General features: G+C 44.9%; 1 protein-coding gene across 9 annotated transcripts in view; it reads right to left on the bottom strand.

Annotated features, from left to right (window-relative positions):
• Nucleotides 1-12,671: 12,671 nt before the first annotated feature.
• gpr4 (G protein-coupled receptor 4) overlaps nt 12,672-16,170 on the bottom strand; it is a 44,864-nt gene continuing 41,365 nt past the window's right edge. For all 9 annotated transcript variants that reach the window (XM_086216803.1, XM_086216802.1, XM_086216800.1 and 6 more), the window contains one exon: nt 12,672-16,144. In XM_086216803.1, coding sequence (XP_086072929.1) covers nt 15,423-16,144 — 722 coding nt within the window. In that variant the 3' untranslated portion in view covers nt 12,672-15,422. The remainder of the gene's footprint in view (nt 16,145-16,170) is intronic.

Below are 16,170 nucleotides of genomic sequence, written 5' to 3'. Positions count from 1 at the left end.
AGCCTGGAGATCAGCGTGTTGGCCCGTCGCCATCTTGGTTTTTTTTTGTAACTGGAGGGAAGAAACGGTGGCACCAACAGCCTGGTGCAGAGGCAACTTAATTGAATATAATCAATTAATCAAATGTAATATTTCCAGAGAAATTAACACAAATATGCAAAAAATGGCTTCTTTAAAGACGGCGAAGACAGGCAGAGTGAAGTACATGTACGTGTCTGAAGTACTTTTTAAGTTTCAGGTTTTATGGGAGGGTTCCATCAACACGTCTGTGTGCCGCAGTTACTGCTTCCTGTTAAATGTACCTGAACATTCAGGGTCTCTTTGCTCTCCGCTTTGTTTATTAAGAAGAAACAATGCAGAAAATGGGATTGATGGACTTTTCTCAATGTTTTGGAAGTAAAACTTTTCTCACAATGATTACACTTTTTTTTTTTTAGGATGTATAAAATATAAATATCATAATTTATGTTATATTTGTTTGGATAATCTAGACTTCTGTAGATGTTGGCTAATCAAATCAGTTCATATTAGAATATTAGTTAAAAAAACAAAAACAACTATCACACACCTCTGGAGACATAAACTGAAATGAAGTTTACATCAATGAGAAGAAGTGAACCTTGGACCCACGGTGAAGTCCTGGATGGGTCCTGAGATCCAGGGCGGTTCCTCCTCCTCGGTTCCTGCTCCACTCCTCCACCAAGTTTCCGACAAATCGGCCCGACAGCTTCGGTGTAATCCTGCAGAAGTCAGACGGGCAAACGGCAGCGAGGTGAGTGAGGCCCTGATGCTAAGCTAGGCTAACACACCTGCTGATGACAAGAGCGTCAATCCTCCCCTCCCCTTGCTTGTGGAACAACAGTATACCTTTACCTGAGAGGAAGTCTCCTCTCTGGTTAAAACACTCATCTCCGCTCAGTCAGAACACACGGCACGTTATCATCGCCCCCCATAATATTAGCATCAGTTTAATATCGGCTATCGGTTAAAATAAAATTAGAAAGAGGCCAAGATCTGCTCTGACCAAAATAGATCAAACTTAACCGTGGTTCGGTTCGTTCCAAGCGCAGAACCTTTTATTGAGTGGTTTGGACCTAAAGTTGTTGTGGTTTATGCCAAACTGGGAACCAGCTGAGAGAAGAAGAAGAAGAAGAAGAAGAAGAAGAAGAAGAGGGAAAGATGGCTGCCAGGGCATGCTAGTACTACTTGTCCTGCTGCTGAAGGTACAGCTTGAGAGTATAACTTCCCACAGCTTCAAGTCCATATAAGAGTTCCAGGTCAGGACAAAGAAAATCCAGCAACGAGGTATCCAGAAGCAGACGGGCAAAGACAGACTGACAGAACCAGTCTGAGGTCCACTCGGACCGTTTCTCTGGAGGGGCCCGAGATCAAACCTTGGACCGCCCTGAGCTACGGCGCCCGAAATAAAAGCTCCTGAACCAAATGTGACCCCATGATAGAGCAGCGAACAGTAGATTTGTTCACAAGATTCTTACGCCATCATAAATCCAAATCAAATCGATTTCAAGCACTGAGAACCAAACAACCCCAGAAGAAACTTGGAGTAAAAGTCAAAATATGTCTGGCTGGAATCGGTGTTCTCACGGTTCACTTCAGGGAGTCGAACTGATCGCAAACTAAAAGAAGGGTTGACTGCCATTTATTACCATGTCCAGGCCAGAGATTGAAACTTAAAAACTGATGTACAAACGTACTGGTTTCTGTCTTTGCATGTAAACACAATTTTAATTAGAAATCCTGTTGGCTCCCAAGTCCACAGTGCAACTCCAAGTCACACGACGCTCCGCAAACCTTTCTGCTTCTGAGTCTTTTGAGCAAGAGGTCTGCCAAAAGAGTTAAAACTTGTCTGACTTTCACCCAAATTATGCAAAGACCATTTGGCTGATTTTAATGAAACCTACTGGAGAGATGTAGCATGGGTCCCGGAAGACCCCATAACATTTTCAAGACAGAGAGGAACAAATACTTACGTGTACCTCTGGAGTCCATGAATCCAGTGGGATTCCGTTCATTCATGGAAACCCACGTGATGTGATGGGTAAAACTGTGACGCGTGTTCGTCTCAGGTATGACGAAACAAAATGGAGTTTTTCAAGGATTTCAGAAAGACTGGACAGTGTAAGGCAAATGTGAGCTAACGGGCTACAAGTGAGCTAACAAGCTATTTCTTTCGCTCTGGTTCTCCCCCCCCATAACAAAAGAAGAGGAAACACTTTTTAATCAGAGTACAGCATCAAGTCAACTGAACTTCTGGGACATTCATTGGGTCAGTTACGTAACAGAGGGGGTTGTTAATCAGTTTCAGCTGCTTTGGCGTTAATGACGTCAACAACAGGTGCACTAGAGGGGCAGCCATGAGACAACCCCCCACAACAGGAACGGTTTTACAGGTGATGTGGCACTTTACCCAAACCCGTTCAGTATCACCATCCAGCAGGATTTTGCTTTTCCATTGAAATCTGGTGTGTTTTCAAAGTGTTCCTTTAATTCTTTATTTTGTGCAGCGTATGTAGAAGGTGTACCATCTTGATACTTGTCGAGCTGTTCTTTTAAAATGTTTTAGATTAAGTAGGCACGTGCACACACTCACACATATTCAGGATATCGTCCAGGCATATTCTTATCTCCACACTCTGAAGTGAACCCAACAGGAATATTTAGCCTTTGCTTTTGTTGAGCTACACACCACGTTCCAGTCTCCAGTTGCATTTCCGTGCTCAGTATTGTCCAGAGACCCCAGACCGGGGCTCCATCAGGGCTCCAGTTTTCTCAACCCTCTTCTCCCAGATGTCACAGACCCTACACACTGACACAGCTGTCACCACCAGTGGGACCGTTGACAGGAAGAAGTCTGGCTTTACGCCTCGGGGTTCATTTTCTTATTTCCTCTTAAGACGAGCCAATCAGAGTGAAATTCACACACCAGAACAGACCACCGGCTCAGCGGACTGTTGGGAAGCATCAGCAGGGGTTCCCGAGGAAGTCAGAACGTCTGACGTAAACTCCAGATAAGTTGAAGCTGCCGGGTCACGACTGGGAGCGACTGCTAATGGCTGGAGCAGCTGGCAGAGCGGAGACACTAGTTTGAACTTCATGAATTCTTTTTGTAGGAAGCAAAACATTTTGCTTATGTTACACATCAACAAAAATGACGTTTTTGGCTGCAGGATTAGCGTCATGGGGCTGAAAATAAGAGGAAAGCGGGAATTTATGCAATATTTTTAAATAACATTGTTATTTCTATGAACAAAGTGCCCTCCCTTCAGTTTCATAATGGGTGAGTTTTCTGTTCTATGAATGAATAGAAGTCTGTCATGGGTCACATGTTCAAATGCGTGACGATTGTGAAGGATCTACATAGGCAGAGCCATAGATAATGGTGGTTATGTCAAAGGTAATACGACACATTAATTCCCAACAGAACATTATTTCATTAATGCCACAGTCACTTACCAAAGAAAAAAAAAAATCAGTGTGACCATTTTGCAAACAAAAACCATTATTTTTCAGTTACACTTTTGTATCTACTAAAACCTGACAGTTTGGCTACTACCTGAAAAGTTCAAGAGCTGGGAATGGCAGCTCTATGAAGTCTGTGGCTAATAGCAGTAAAGCTAACGTCATGATAGCAAGATTCATGCTTTTTTTCCGACCATGTGATCTCCAAAAATTATCCAAATTCCTTCTCCCGTATTTTGTTTTTGACCCAGAATCTGCGTCAAGTACTTTGAAAAATAAAAGTAATATTTACGGCAGTGTTTCAGATAGGCGTAGAGACCGTGCTAGCTAAAACAAGCTAACGTCAGTCCAGATTCACAAAATGGAAAATTCCATTTTGTTTATATTTGCTTCATGGTTGTGACATTCATGCAGAAACTAGAAATACTGGATGACCTTTGACCACCAAACTCCCCTCATTTCATGCTCCAGTCCCAGTTGCCTCAAAACCACCAAATGCCAAACCCAGTCAGAAGAACGCCAATAAAAGACTTCTTCTTGTGCGTCATCCTGTTCCTGTTTAATTACCTCACTGAGTCTATTTCTGCACTTCCAGCTGTGTTTATTCTACTAATTTTCCAACTGCTTTGCCTGCATCATCAACGATGAAAACCAATCAGGAGCTACATTACTGTTTGATGGAGGAGGAGCAGTTAGAACTCGGTTCTGATTAGGTCGGTTACTTTCCGTGGGTTACTTTCCGTAAGTGGTTTTAGGTTGGAGCGGGTTCCAGTTCCATCGATGCCAGAACTCAAGCGAAACTGATTTCCAGACTGAAGTTCCCAGTCCGACCCAGTTCTCCTCAGTTTGTTTAAATCTTTTTAGGGCACCAGATAAATGAGGACCGTCTGAGAGTCCAGTGTGACTCCGTTTCCCTCCAGCTGCAATGAAAGTGCTTAAATTGGAATCTCTGAAAAAAGAAAAGCAGCTGTCGGATATTTCGCACCGCTCGACTGGAAACATTTGCGGAATCGACTAAAGCTGGATGAGCAGAAACATAAGAATGTTACTGATTTCAGGTGTGACTGTTTGAGATAAAACGTCACATTATATTTTATTTTATCTCCATTTCCTTTTTATCGTATTAATTTCCTTTTTTTTCTGGTATTCTGTTCAGTTCTGCGCTCAGGTCTCCCTTGCAAATGAGATCCTGATGTCAGCGTGACTTCCAGATCAAACAGAAATAATTAAAATTAGTAACGAACTAAAGATCAGCCCCCGTAATGCATGTCAATTTAGAGTAACTATGCTCTCAAACATCAGCTCCTGCGCCGATCCGTCTGAATAAACCAATAACTCTCCCTCTCCCATTCGACACGGGAGCTCTGCGGGTATTTCATTCATAATCATGTGGTAAAAGTCATCAGGTCACACGGTTATGAGATAATGTGATAATAAGAGGTCACGAGAAACTGCAACACAAACATGAAGAAACAAGTAATTCATTCTCACTCACAAGGAAAGGTTTGATTCGGTTTGCCCTCGACTCTTCCCCCAGAAACTGAAGGCCCGTTGAGAAGATCCAGTGTGAGGAAGCCCACCGGCGTTCTGGCGTTCCTGCTCCAACCGTATGGAAAGTTCACGCAGCAGCTTGGAGGAAATGAGTTTAAAAGCCTGCTGACAACTTGCTGGCTAACACCTCCCACCCTCTATCCTTCTTTATGCTAAGCTAACTAGCATGGCTCTCAGCTCGCTAATGCAGCAGAGGAGAGAAGGGTGTGGGGACGATGGACGGCCAGCGTTTCCTGAAAAGTCATAATGTTCCTTAAACGTAAAAAAAAAAAATGGAAGCAATAATCAGGTTCAAATAGGAGTAAATATTCAGATGGCGCCTGATGTCATTTTACAATTAGAAAATGAACCATTTTAGTTGAAAATGAAAATCAGACATAGGAATATTAACACGTTTATAGAACGTGTGTGTGTGTGTGTGTGTGTGTGTGTGTGTGTGTGTGTGTGTGTGTGTGTAGATCTGTAGCATAATGTCTTCTCTCTGGACGAACACACCAGGACCAGATCAACACTCTGAACGACGACGCTGCTCTGCTGGTTTCTCTTCAGAGGACGTAAAAATATGTTGGTCTGGGATTTTTTCCCACTGCATGCAAGTCAGCAGGAAATGAATCCCGTAAAAATCTCACACAGACGAAGTGAAACATCCATGAAACTCTTTCTGTTTAGGGGCATCGGTCCTTTTGTCAGATCGTGTTTACATAACCGATGTAATAAATCACAGAGTTCTTCTGGGGACTTTCTAATCTTTATAAGATGGAAACACTCCTCCAATAACTCTTTCCAAATGGGAAAAAAACAGAGGACATACTGGTGACTTATTTAATTTTGTAGCTGGAGATGTATAATGAGTGTGTGTGCTGTTGCCGCTCGCTGGTGTGTGACTCAGTCAGCAGGCTGACTGTTGTGTGGGAAGAACCGGCTCAGAACTGTGCGGTTCTGCTGATGGATGGTTCAAAGAACCTTCGCTGTGTGAGATCAGAGCGTCTGAATTAGCGAGTTAGTCAGTTTTGTGTGTGTGTGTGTGTGTGTGTGTGTCTGTGTGTGTGTGTGTGTGTGTGAGAGTTAATGGGCCACGCAGTCTAAACATGACGGCGTTGGATTCCGAGCGGTCAAGCACGGGCCTGGTATCACCTCCAGATGTGAGTCGCTCTTCCCGGGTCATTGTTGCGGAGGCAGCGAGGCGATGAAGGCCATGACTTCATGACCCCGAGGCACAAGCAGCCATTGTCTCACTTCCAGTCCCTTCTTATCTTATCTAATAATAAAATGTTACTCACAATAACCGGCACAGACGGATTAGCATGCACGCGTCTACACACAGCTAACGTTTCAGTGAGCCGCTGACAAGAAAATGAAGGTTTCCAACAAACTAAGATGAAGTGTTGGCTCTGCCTCCATCCTGAAGACGGTTCCACTGCTGCTACACCTTCATCTGAAATGGTTGAGCTTCGATTGAAAAAAAAAGGATAGATTGTGTTGAGTAAATAAAAAAACATGAAATAACTCCTTTTAATTAATGCAGTTAGCCGGGGGCTAACAAGTAGGAGCTAACAGCTCAGAGAGCAGGAAGGCCCAGCAACATGCAGGCAGGTTTTCATACCGTAGAACGAGTAAATTGTCACAGTTACATTGATTTAAAACTGATAGTACTACATACACACATATACACATGTATACATATACACACACACACACACATACACATATACATACAGATATACAGTACATGTACATACATATTAGATTAGATTCAACTTTATTGTCATTGCACACGTCATAGTACAGGCCACTGTTAGCATCTAACCAGAAGTGCATTAGCAGTAATAATATGATTATGTACGGTATAAACACAGTAAAGGTGCAAGAATGAAGTTAAGTAATAAGTACTATAGATACAGGTAATGCAGTAGAAGGTGCAGGATGAAGTTATGTAATAATACTGCAGATGCAGTTAAATACAGTGGATGGTGCAGGATGAAGTTATGTAATAACACCGTAGATGCAGTTAAATACAGTGGAAGGTGCAAGGATGAAGTTACGCAATAATACCGTAGATGCAGTTAAATACAGTAGAAGGTGCAAGGATGAAGTTATGTAATAACACCGTAGATGCAGTTAAATACAGTGGAAGGTGCAAGGATGAAGTTACGTAATAACACCGTAGATGCAGTTAAATACAGTGGAAGGTGCAAGGATGAAGTTACGTAATAACACCGTAGATGCAGTTAAATACAGTGGAAGGTGCAAGGATGAAGTTACGCAATAATACCGTAGATGCAGTTAAATACAGTGGAAGGTGCAAGGATGAAGTTATGCAATAATACCGTAGATGCAGTTAAATACAGTAGAAGGTGCAAGGATGAAGTTACGTAATAACACCGTAGATGCAGTTAAATACAGTGGAAGGTGCAAGGATGAAGTTACGTAATAACACCGTAGATGCAGTTAAATACAGTGGAAGGCGGAGGGTGAAGTTACGTAATAATACCGTAGATGCAGTTAAATACAGTGGAAGGTGCAAGGATGAAGTTACGTAATAATACCGTAGATGCAGTTAAATACAGTGGAAGGTGCAAGGATGAAGTTACGTAATAATACCGTAGATGCAGTTAAATACAGTGGATGGTGCAAGGATGAAGTTACGTAATAATACCGTAGATGCAGTTAAATACAGTGGAAGGTGCAAGGATGAAGTTACGTAATAATACCGTAGATGCAGTTAAATACAGTGGATGGTGCAAGGATAAAGTTACGTAATAATACCGTAGATGCAGTTAAATACAGTGGAAGGTGCAAGGATGAAGTTAAGTAATAATACCGTAGATGCAGTTAAATACAGTGGAAGGCGCAAGGATGAAGTTATGTAATAACACCGTAGATGCAGTTAAATACAGTGGAAGGCGCAAGGATGAAGTTACGTAATAATACCGTAGATGCAGTTAAATACAGTGGAAGGCAGAGGGTGAAGTTACGTAATAATACCGTAGATGCAGTTAAATACAGTGGAAGGCGGAGGGTGAAGTTACGTAATAATACCGTAGATGCAGTTAAATACAGTGGAAGGTGCAAGGATGAAGTTACGTAATAATACCGTAGATGCAGTTAAATACAGTGGAAGGTGCAAGGATGAAGTTATGTAATAACACCGTAGATGCAGTTAAATACAGTGGATGGTGCAAGGATGAAGTTACGTAATAATACCGTAGATGCAGTTAAATACAGTGGAAGGTGCAAGGATGAAGTTACGTAATAATACCGTAGATGCAGTTAAATACAGTGGAAGGTGCAAGGATGAAGTTACGTAATAATACCGTAGATGCAGTTAAATACAGTGGATGGTGCAAGGATGAAGTTACGTAATAATACCGTAGATGCAGTTAAATACAGTGGATGGTGCAAGGATGAAGTTACGTAATAACACCGTAGATGCAGTTAAATACAGTGGATGGTGCAAGGATGAAGTTACGTAATAATACCGTAGATGCAGTTAAATACAGTAGAAGGTGCAAGGATGAAGTTACGTAATAATACCGTAGATGCAGTTAAATACAGTGGAAGGTGCAAGGATGAAGTTACGTAATAACACCGTAGATGCAGTTAAATACAGTGGAAGGTGCAAGGATGAAGTTACGTAATAACACCGTAGATGCAGTTAAATACAGTGGAAGGTGCAAGGATGAAGTTACGTAATAATACCGTAGATGCAGTTAAATACAGTGGATGGTGCAAGGATGAAGTTACGTAATAATACCGTAGATGCAGTTAAATACAGTGGATGGTGCAAGGATGAAGTTACGTAATATAACCGTAGATGCAGTTAAATACAGTGGATGGTGCAAGGATGAAGTTACGTAATAATACCGTAGATGCAGTTAAATACAGTGGAAGGTGCAAGGATGAAGTTACGTAATAATACCGTAGATGCAGTTAAATACAGTGGAAGGTGCAAGGATGAAGTCATGTAATAATACCGTAGATGACTATGATACTTTTGTATGATTCCAATGATTATGATGTAATTACAGTTATGTACAGTAGTGCAATGGAGAAGGTGCAGTTGATAGTACAGTGATAGTCCAGTTCACTTCCTGATGGGGTGGAGGGGTGGGGGGTTGATGTGTGTGTGAGCGAAGGGGGGGGGGGGGGGGGCACCGAGGGGTAGAGTTCAGCATTGATAGTGCAGTTCACTTCCTGAGGGGGTGGAGGGGTGGGGGGTTGGAGTGTGTGTGCGAACGGGGGTGGGGGCACCGTGGGGCAGAGTTCAGCAGGGAGACAGCTGTGGGAAAGAATCTGTTCCTGAACCTGGTGGTTTTTGTCCATAGGTTCCTGTAGCGCCTCCCAGACGGCAGGAGGACAAACAGGCTGTGTGCTGGGTGATAGGAGTCTTTTATAATGTAATATATACATACACACATACACACACACATATATATATATATATATACACACACATACATATACACACACACACACATACATATATACACACACACACACATATATACACATACATACACACACACATATACAAACACATACATACACACACATATACATACACATACATATACACACACACATATATATATATATACACACATACATATATACACACACACACACACATATATACACATACACACATATATACACATACATACACACACACATATACATACACATACATATACACACACACACATATATACATACACATACATATACACACACACATATACATACATATATACACACACACACATATACATACATATATACACACACATACATATACACACACACATATACATACATATATACACACACACACACATATATATACATACATATATACACACACACACACATAGATATACATACATATATACACACACACATACATACATATACACATACACATACAGATATACAAATATATACACATATATATGTATACATGTAGTACTATCTGAGAACTATCAGATCAAGACGGTTCTAAGAATCTGATCATGATCAAGGACAAGAAAAACTTCTTCAGGACATTCAGTCTCTTAACGCGACTTCTTTCAACTTCTCTGTTTTTGTACGAACCTCCTGATGAGCTGGCAAACACTCATCACCCGAAAAACCCAACTTATCAGCCAGGAGGAGGTAGAAACCTGCCCCGGTTTACTGGTGCAGCCTGTCCCTGCACCAGGAGAAGAGATTTATATTCCCACAATAAGAGGAATACCTGACACACACACACACAGTTGAAATGGCCTCCTGTGAATCTTCTAGTTATTAGTGCCTGGTGACTCACCGTTCAATACTGGATGAAGAACTGCGCTGGTGTGTGAGGAGCTGCAGTCAGCAGGAATCTATCCGAGCTCCTCTCCTTCATGGAGAGGCCGAGCCCGTCGATGATTTGTCGTTGCTGTAATCTGGGTGCTGACGTGTCAGAGCGCCGCCGTAGAGGAACGTAGTAAAAGATCATCTCCTGTCATTTGCAACGCGAGGCTAAATAAACCTGAGTGAGACGCGGCGGCTCCAGTCACGCCGATGTCCTGACCTTGGAGGGTCAGAGGGCGCGTGAATTGGGGACGGTAGTTTGACCTCAAGGCTTTGATGCAATCAGGCGCCTTGAATTTGGGTTTCAAACGAGCAGGATTTGAATAATGAAGTTCGGATCATTTGAATAAACACAGCATGTTGCAGTTCATCTCCCCACTGACTTCAACCACAGCGGCAGGAAGAGTCGGGTCGCCCGACTCATGCCGCTCGCCACTGGCCTCCTGGAGGCTTTGCTGCTGGAGCGGGTCGGCGACTCTCAAAGTGACCATGGCGTGGAAGTCTGCAGGAGAGATGAGCTTTGATGGGGATGAGGATCGGTTCCTTTAGAGATTCTCTCACTTCTAAACTGGTTCCTAAATTATACTTTTTCCACTACAGATTAGAATCCAAAACTACGAAGCCCCGAAGAGGCCAGGGGGAGGGCGGTGATGTAGGAATATCGAGAAAACACACCTGGCACAGTGCGTACGTGTTAAAGTTTGGAACAATCAACCATAGCTTCACTCCAGCAAGGGTCCTTGAGGGGTCCCGGCTGTATATCCAGCCAGTCTACATGCATGGGGTGGATCAGGAGAAGGGTTGTGACCCGGTTCTTAAGGGCCTGCACTGGGCCGTCCAATCTCAGAGTCTCTCAGCAGACCGAGGACCAGGTGGAGGGACTAGACCTCCACAGTGGACTGGGAACGATGGAAAGAGGATCCCGGGGTTCCCTCTCCACTTTGGATAGGATGGAGCTATAACTTGTTCCCTCGATTTAGTTATCTAGAGGGCACAAGATCCAACTTGTGAACAACGCTCTAGTCTCCATCAGCCCAAAGCGGCAAAGTCTGCTTCGACCGTGAGGTGCGTTTGTCTGGCTGCTCGGGAGCTGGAGACCTGCTTCCTCCGCCAGGACGGAACCACGACCGGCTGAGTTGGTAATGAGATTAGAACCTGCATCTTAAGATGGATTCAGCTGTGGGAGGCCAGCACAGCTCAGCGGCTGCTCCACGGGGACCGCAAAGAAAAGGCCTTTCATTATGTATGAATTAAGGCTACATGAAGGACATGGTTGCTGCCAGCAGAGCCTCACGTTTTAAGCACGTTCCCAGTGGCTGCACTTCCAAGATATTTTACATCAACTTTCCACCGACTTCGTTTCAAAAAGCCAGAGCTGCTTCTAAAAATCAAATAATACAACAAACAAAAACAACTGTAATCTCTGGAAATTTAGAACTGGGGAGGAAAATGGAGGGGAAAAGAAAAATAGAAAGGGGGGCGGCGGGGGGCTCATTTACTCAGAGCTCTCCAGTGACACGTCTGTTCCTAAACTGTGAAGCCAGAAATGAACCATTGGTTCTGAAGCGTCTATCTGTCGTTCCATCACCTTCAGGTGAGATGATCTATAATGAGAGACAGAGAGAGAGACAGAGAGAGAGAGACAGAGACAGAGAGAGAGAGACAGAGAGAGAGACAGAGAGAGCAATGTCCTTTCCCTCCTCTCAAGAACATGAAGTGTGAGCGTTTTCTTTGTCCTACATAGTCAAACCTCCTGAGAACTGGACCTTGATATAATGTTCCCTCTGATATGGTGATGGGAAAGTTCCCACATTGTCAGAGGTAAACACACACACACACACACACACACACACGTCGCCTGTCCTTCATGTCGTCAGAGGTGGTTCAGCCGACAAGGTGACACCGATAACTGAAGAAGGTGCTGGCGTGTTGGCGGCGTCCCAGATCGGCTCATTCTGATGAGGAGATGAGAGGAGAGTTGCCGCATTGCGGGACTGCACAGAGATCCGGCGCAGACGCACCGATCCCACTTCGGTTTCCACTCAGATTGGTCATGTGACCAGAACCAAGACTTTTGCTTGGTGAAATCACCGTGTGACATCTCAGGAACTTCCTCAAACCTCCCCAGGGACTCCAGGGGGAACTGAAAGATTTGGTGGTCTTTACCTTGACATCAGGTGGCCATGTCGTCTCTGGAAGCCTGCCGGGAATTTCGCCACAACGGCAGCGAACATCCTGAACTGAGAGGATCTTGGTGGTTAAAGTTCAACGGTCCAAACCAACACGCGGGATACAAATGTTCATGTATAATTTATTTCTCACAGACACAGTTGATGAATGAATACATTACAAAGCCTGATATTTAAACCGATGCAAAACGACGACAGACACACAGACACAGACACACACACACACACTCACACAAAACAGCATTTAGTCCGAAACTCATTTCACCAGAACGCCTCGGTTCTGGTAAGGCACCGTACGAAAGTGGGACTGCTGCTGGTGTCTCCTTGAAAACCTCAAATTTTGGTCAGCGACGCAAACACCTGCTCTCCGTCTCACGTTATCTGAGCCAGCAAACTGAACACGGCAAAGCCTGCAGGTCGCTCCCGTCTCTGAACACGCCAACGTTGCGGGACGTTGCGGAAGGTAAACGGTTGCCAAGGACAACGGGACTGAAGAGGAAGCCGGCGGTCCTCTGATAGCCGTGAGGGTCATTTTCTAACTCTTTATCAATGCTACGTTTCAGTTGTTGATGACACTTTTAGAGAAGGACAGACGGAGGAAGCACGTGGTTGCCCTGGGGCAGCAGAGGGGGCGGAGCAACCGCTTGGTTGATGGACAATTGGGGACAAAAAGGCCAAAACGCCCGTATGTCGAGTCGTTTTAATTTCTTTTTGGCAGCCTCCAGACCTCAGAGCAGTCAGTGTACCACCAAATTAAAAACGGCCATTTCTGTTTCCGTCATGCTGTCAAACATGCACACGGCAGAAGGCCGGCTGAAAATATAAACGATAAAACGACACTTTCTTCATAAAATGGTGCCGCGCACTCTTGCAGCTTCTGCTGGAGGTTTGTTTTTTTTTTCTCTTCTTTTTTTAATACTGAAACTTAATTTCCTCATCACACTTATGGTCATGGGAGAGAAAGATTCCCTGATCAGTTTTCCTGCGCTACAACTGGCGAGTACACGGACGGAGGAGTCATCCAGGAAGTGAGAGAGTGATTCAGGGAGAAGGCGTCTGACTGTTGGAGGAACGGAAACACGATCTGATCCGTCATCACACCTGGAGTCCGGGTTTGTGGAAGCTGGGACCATCAAATTACACCCTGACGCCCGCCTCCTCGTGGGTCGGCCGCCTTCAGAGCTTCTGATTCATTTTTCACCCTGGAACAGGAAACTAGTGACACGTGATCGGATCTTTACCAAACTTTACAGGTCTGCCGAGTCCCTGCGGACGCCACAGCACCACTAGTGGTTACGGAAGGAAAATGTGATGTGACGAATATCATGTGATTCACAACTGAAAAAAAAAAAAGACTGCTGAGGATGAGATCCTGCAGAACCCCATGCAAACATTGCAGGTGGTTCTAAATCTGCTGCGTGAGAGCAAGCGGACAAAAGCACGTCAGACCAAATGCGGTTCCACGTGCGGGTCGGTGCTTGTGTTTGTTCATTAGGAGCAAACGGTGGGATAAAGATGGCCCAGGTCGCACCGGACGACGCACCTGAGAGTTCATAAATGGACATTTTTCTGACTTTTCGAGGGGAAAAAAAACAAAACCCTCTTCGCGACCTCAGTGCCCCCATTTGTGAGTACTTTAAATACACAATTTAAGCAAAGTATCATCGTAATACTACACAGTAAGGTTTAGGGCCGGCAGGTCTTGGTACGGGCCGGGCCGGGCCTGGGTACGATCTTCAGGTTTGGGGATTACGTTCTGGCTCCATGAAGACTCGTCTCTCAAGCGCAGTCACGATTGCCCCGCGGCAGCCGGTCGCAGCTTCCTCACTCAGAACTGGACAGACTCCAGTAACTGTTGTCCTATTTAATCATTTAAGATCCCAAAACATGGGAAAGTAGAGCCCAGGTTTTAAAATAGCAGAACTAAAACAACAAGAACTTTTTTTAAAAAAATAGAAAGAAGCCATTTTGTCCATCCAGCATATACATCACGAGTAGACATCTACTGCACTCATCCGTTTCATCTGTCAGAGCACTAGAACATTCTGTCTGCTCCACATACAGTAGTACTCTCTGAAGCTGAACTTGCGGCAAAAGTTGTGTGGATGAAAGCAAAACCGAAGAATGGCTCAAACAACTTGAGACGCTCCTCCCCGTATCACCGTTTTCTTACTGAGGGACGTCAAAAGGCCTCGTTCCCTCCTTCATAAAAGCAGCTCGTGAAATGGCGACGACGTTTCGGACAGGCGTTAATCTCCAGTTGTCCTCCTACATCGGCTGGATGCTCATGCACGCTGACACGCAGCCATGCAGACGCCGGTCGGGCTGATTTGATTTGAAGATTCAAAAATCTCTCTGTGGACTGTTAATGGCTCCTGACACAGCGGCAAATAAGTGAAATTTTCCTCAGGCCGCTCTGTGAGGATGCGTCTACGTCTGATGTCTGGATACTCTACAGCCTGCGTGACGTATTAGCATGCTAACGTTAGCATGCTGCGCAAGAGGCTGACAAACTATAGCTTGAAGTGATGAACCACCGACTGTAAGCAACGCAGGGTCGGGCCTGACAAGCTGCCAGTCCCAGTTATTCTAAAATGGCGCTCATATGGAGGAGAGTGGCACCACCCTCACGTCAACCCCCCCCCCAATGATGACAGTCAAACAATAGTGGAGGAAGTTCTCCTTCTTCATTCACCCAACAGTGTGACCTCACAGAAGCCGCTGCACATCTCAGTGGCTCTGACTGGTGTGCTGGTGTTGTGTCTACAAGGACCTTCACTCCAAGCACCTACAGTCGCATCAAGGCGCCCGATTTTAGGCCAGAAAGAATCGGCGCCCAGTGGTGTTTGGACCCGTCACCGTCCGTAGTCACTTTCTAACGCTGAGGATGGTCATCTGTAGACACTCCTCCTTCAGAGCCACCAGTTCTGTCTTGTAGTTGCTTGTTTTGCCCCCATCAGCGTAGACATACGGCTGTTTCTTTGTTGACAGCGGCGTTTCCATGGTTACTGAACCGGCATTGAGTATGTCTCCGTGCGACGGTGAAGATGAAGAGCCCTTATGGCAGGCTGCGGACATTAACGCAGAGAGGGCTCGGCCAACATCGTGCCTCGCCCCCTCGTTGACAAAACAGTACAAAATGGGGTCTGCGACACAGTTGAGGCTGGTCAGCGCCAGTGAAACATGGTACGCTGCAAATAAGCTCTCCTCTGAGCCACAGTCACACGGTTTCCTTAGGAACATGATGCTCCGTACCAGGAGAAGAATGTGGTACGGCCCAAAGCAGAGCAAAACAATCAGGATCAGACTCAACGCCAACCGCTGGATTTTGGCCTTTTCCTGGCGCTCCGTTGAGACGTTGCAGCGTACTGCTGCTAAGATCCCACGGTAAGCTACCAGCATCGCTGTCCACGGAGCCAGGAAACCCAGAAATGTCCTGTACAGGTTCATCCCCGCCACCCAGTCCTGCATGGGGTACTTCTCAAAGCAGAAGGTGTGGTTGAAGCGATCCTGGAAGAGCTCATCGTGGAACAGAGGGGCCGAGTTGGCGACGATCTCGATGAGCCACACCATGATGCTGACCAAGACAGCTGCAGGAAGTTCAGGAGAGGAGAGA

The sequence above is a fragment of the Aulostomus chinensis genome, chromosome 10 (genome assembly GCF_037954235.1).
Source record: "Aulostomus chinensis isolate RoL2024-O1b breed Wild chromosome 10, RoL_Achi_v1.0, whole genome shotgun sequence".
Taxonomy (NCBI): domain Eukaryota; kingdom Metazoa; phylum Chordata; class Actinopteri; order Syngnathiformes; family Aulostomidae; genus Aulostomus; species Aulostomus chinensis.
The sequence above is the reverse complement of the archived record's forward strand: the minus strand, read 5'-3'. Positions and strand labels throughout refer to the sequence as shown.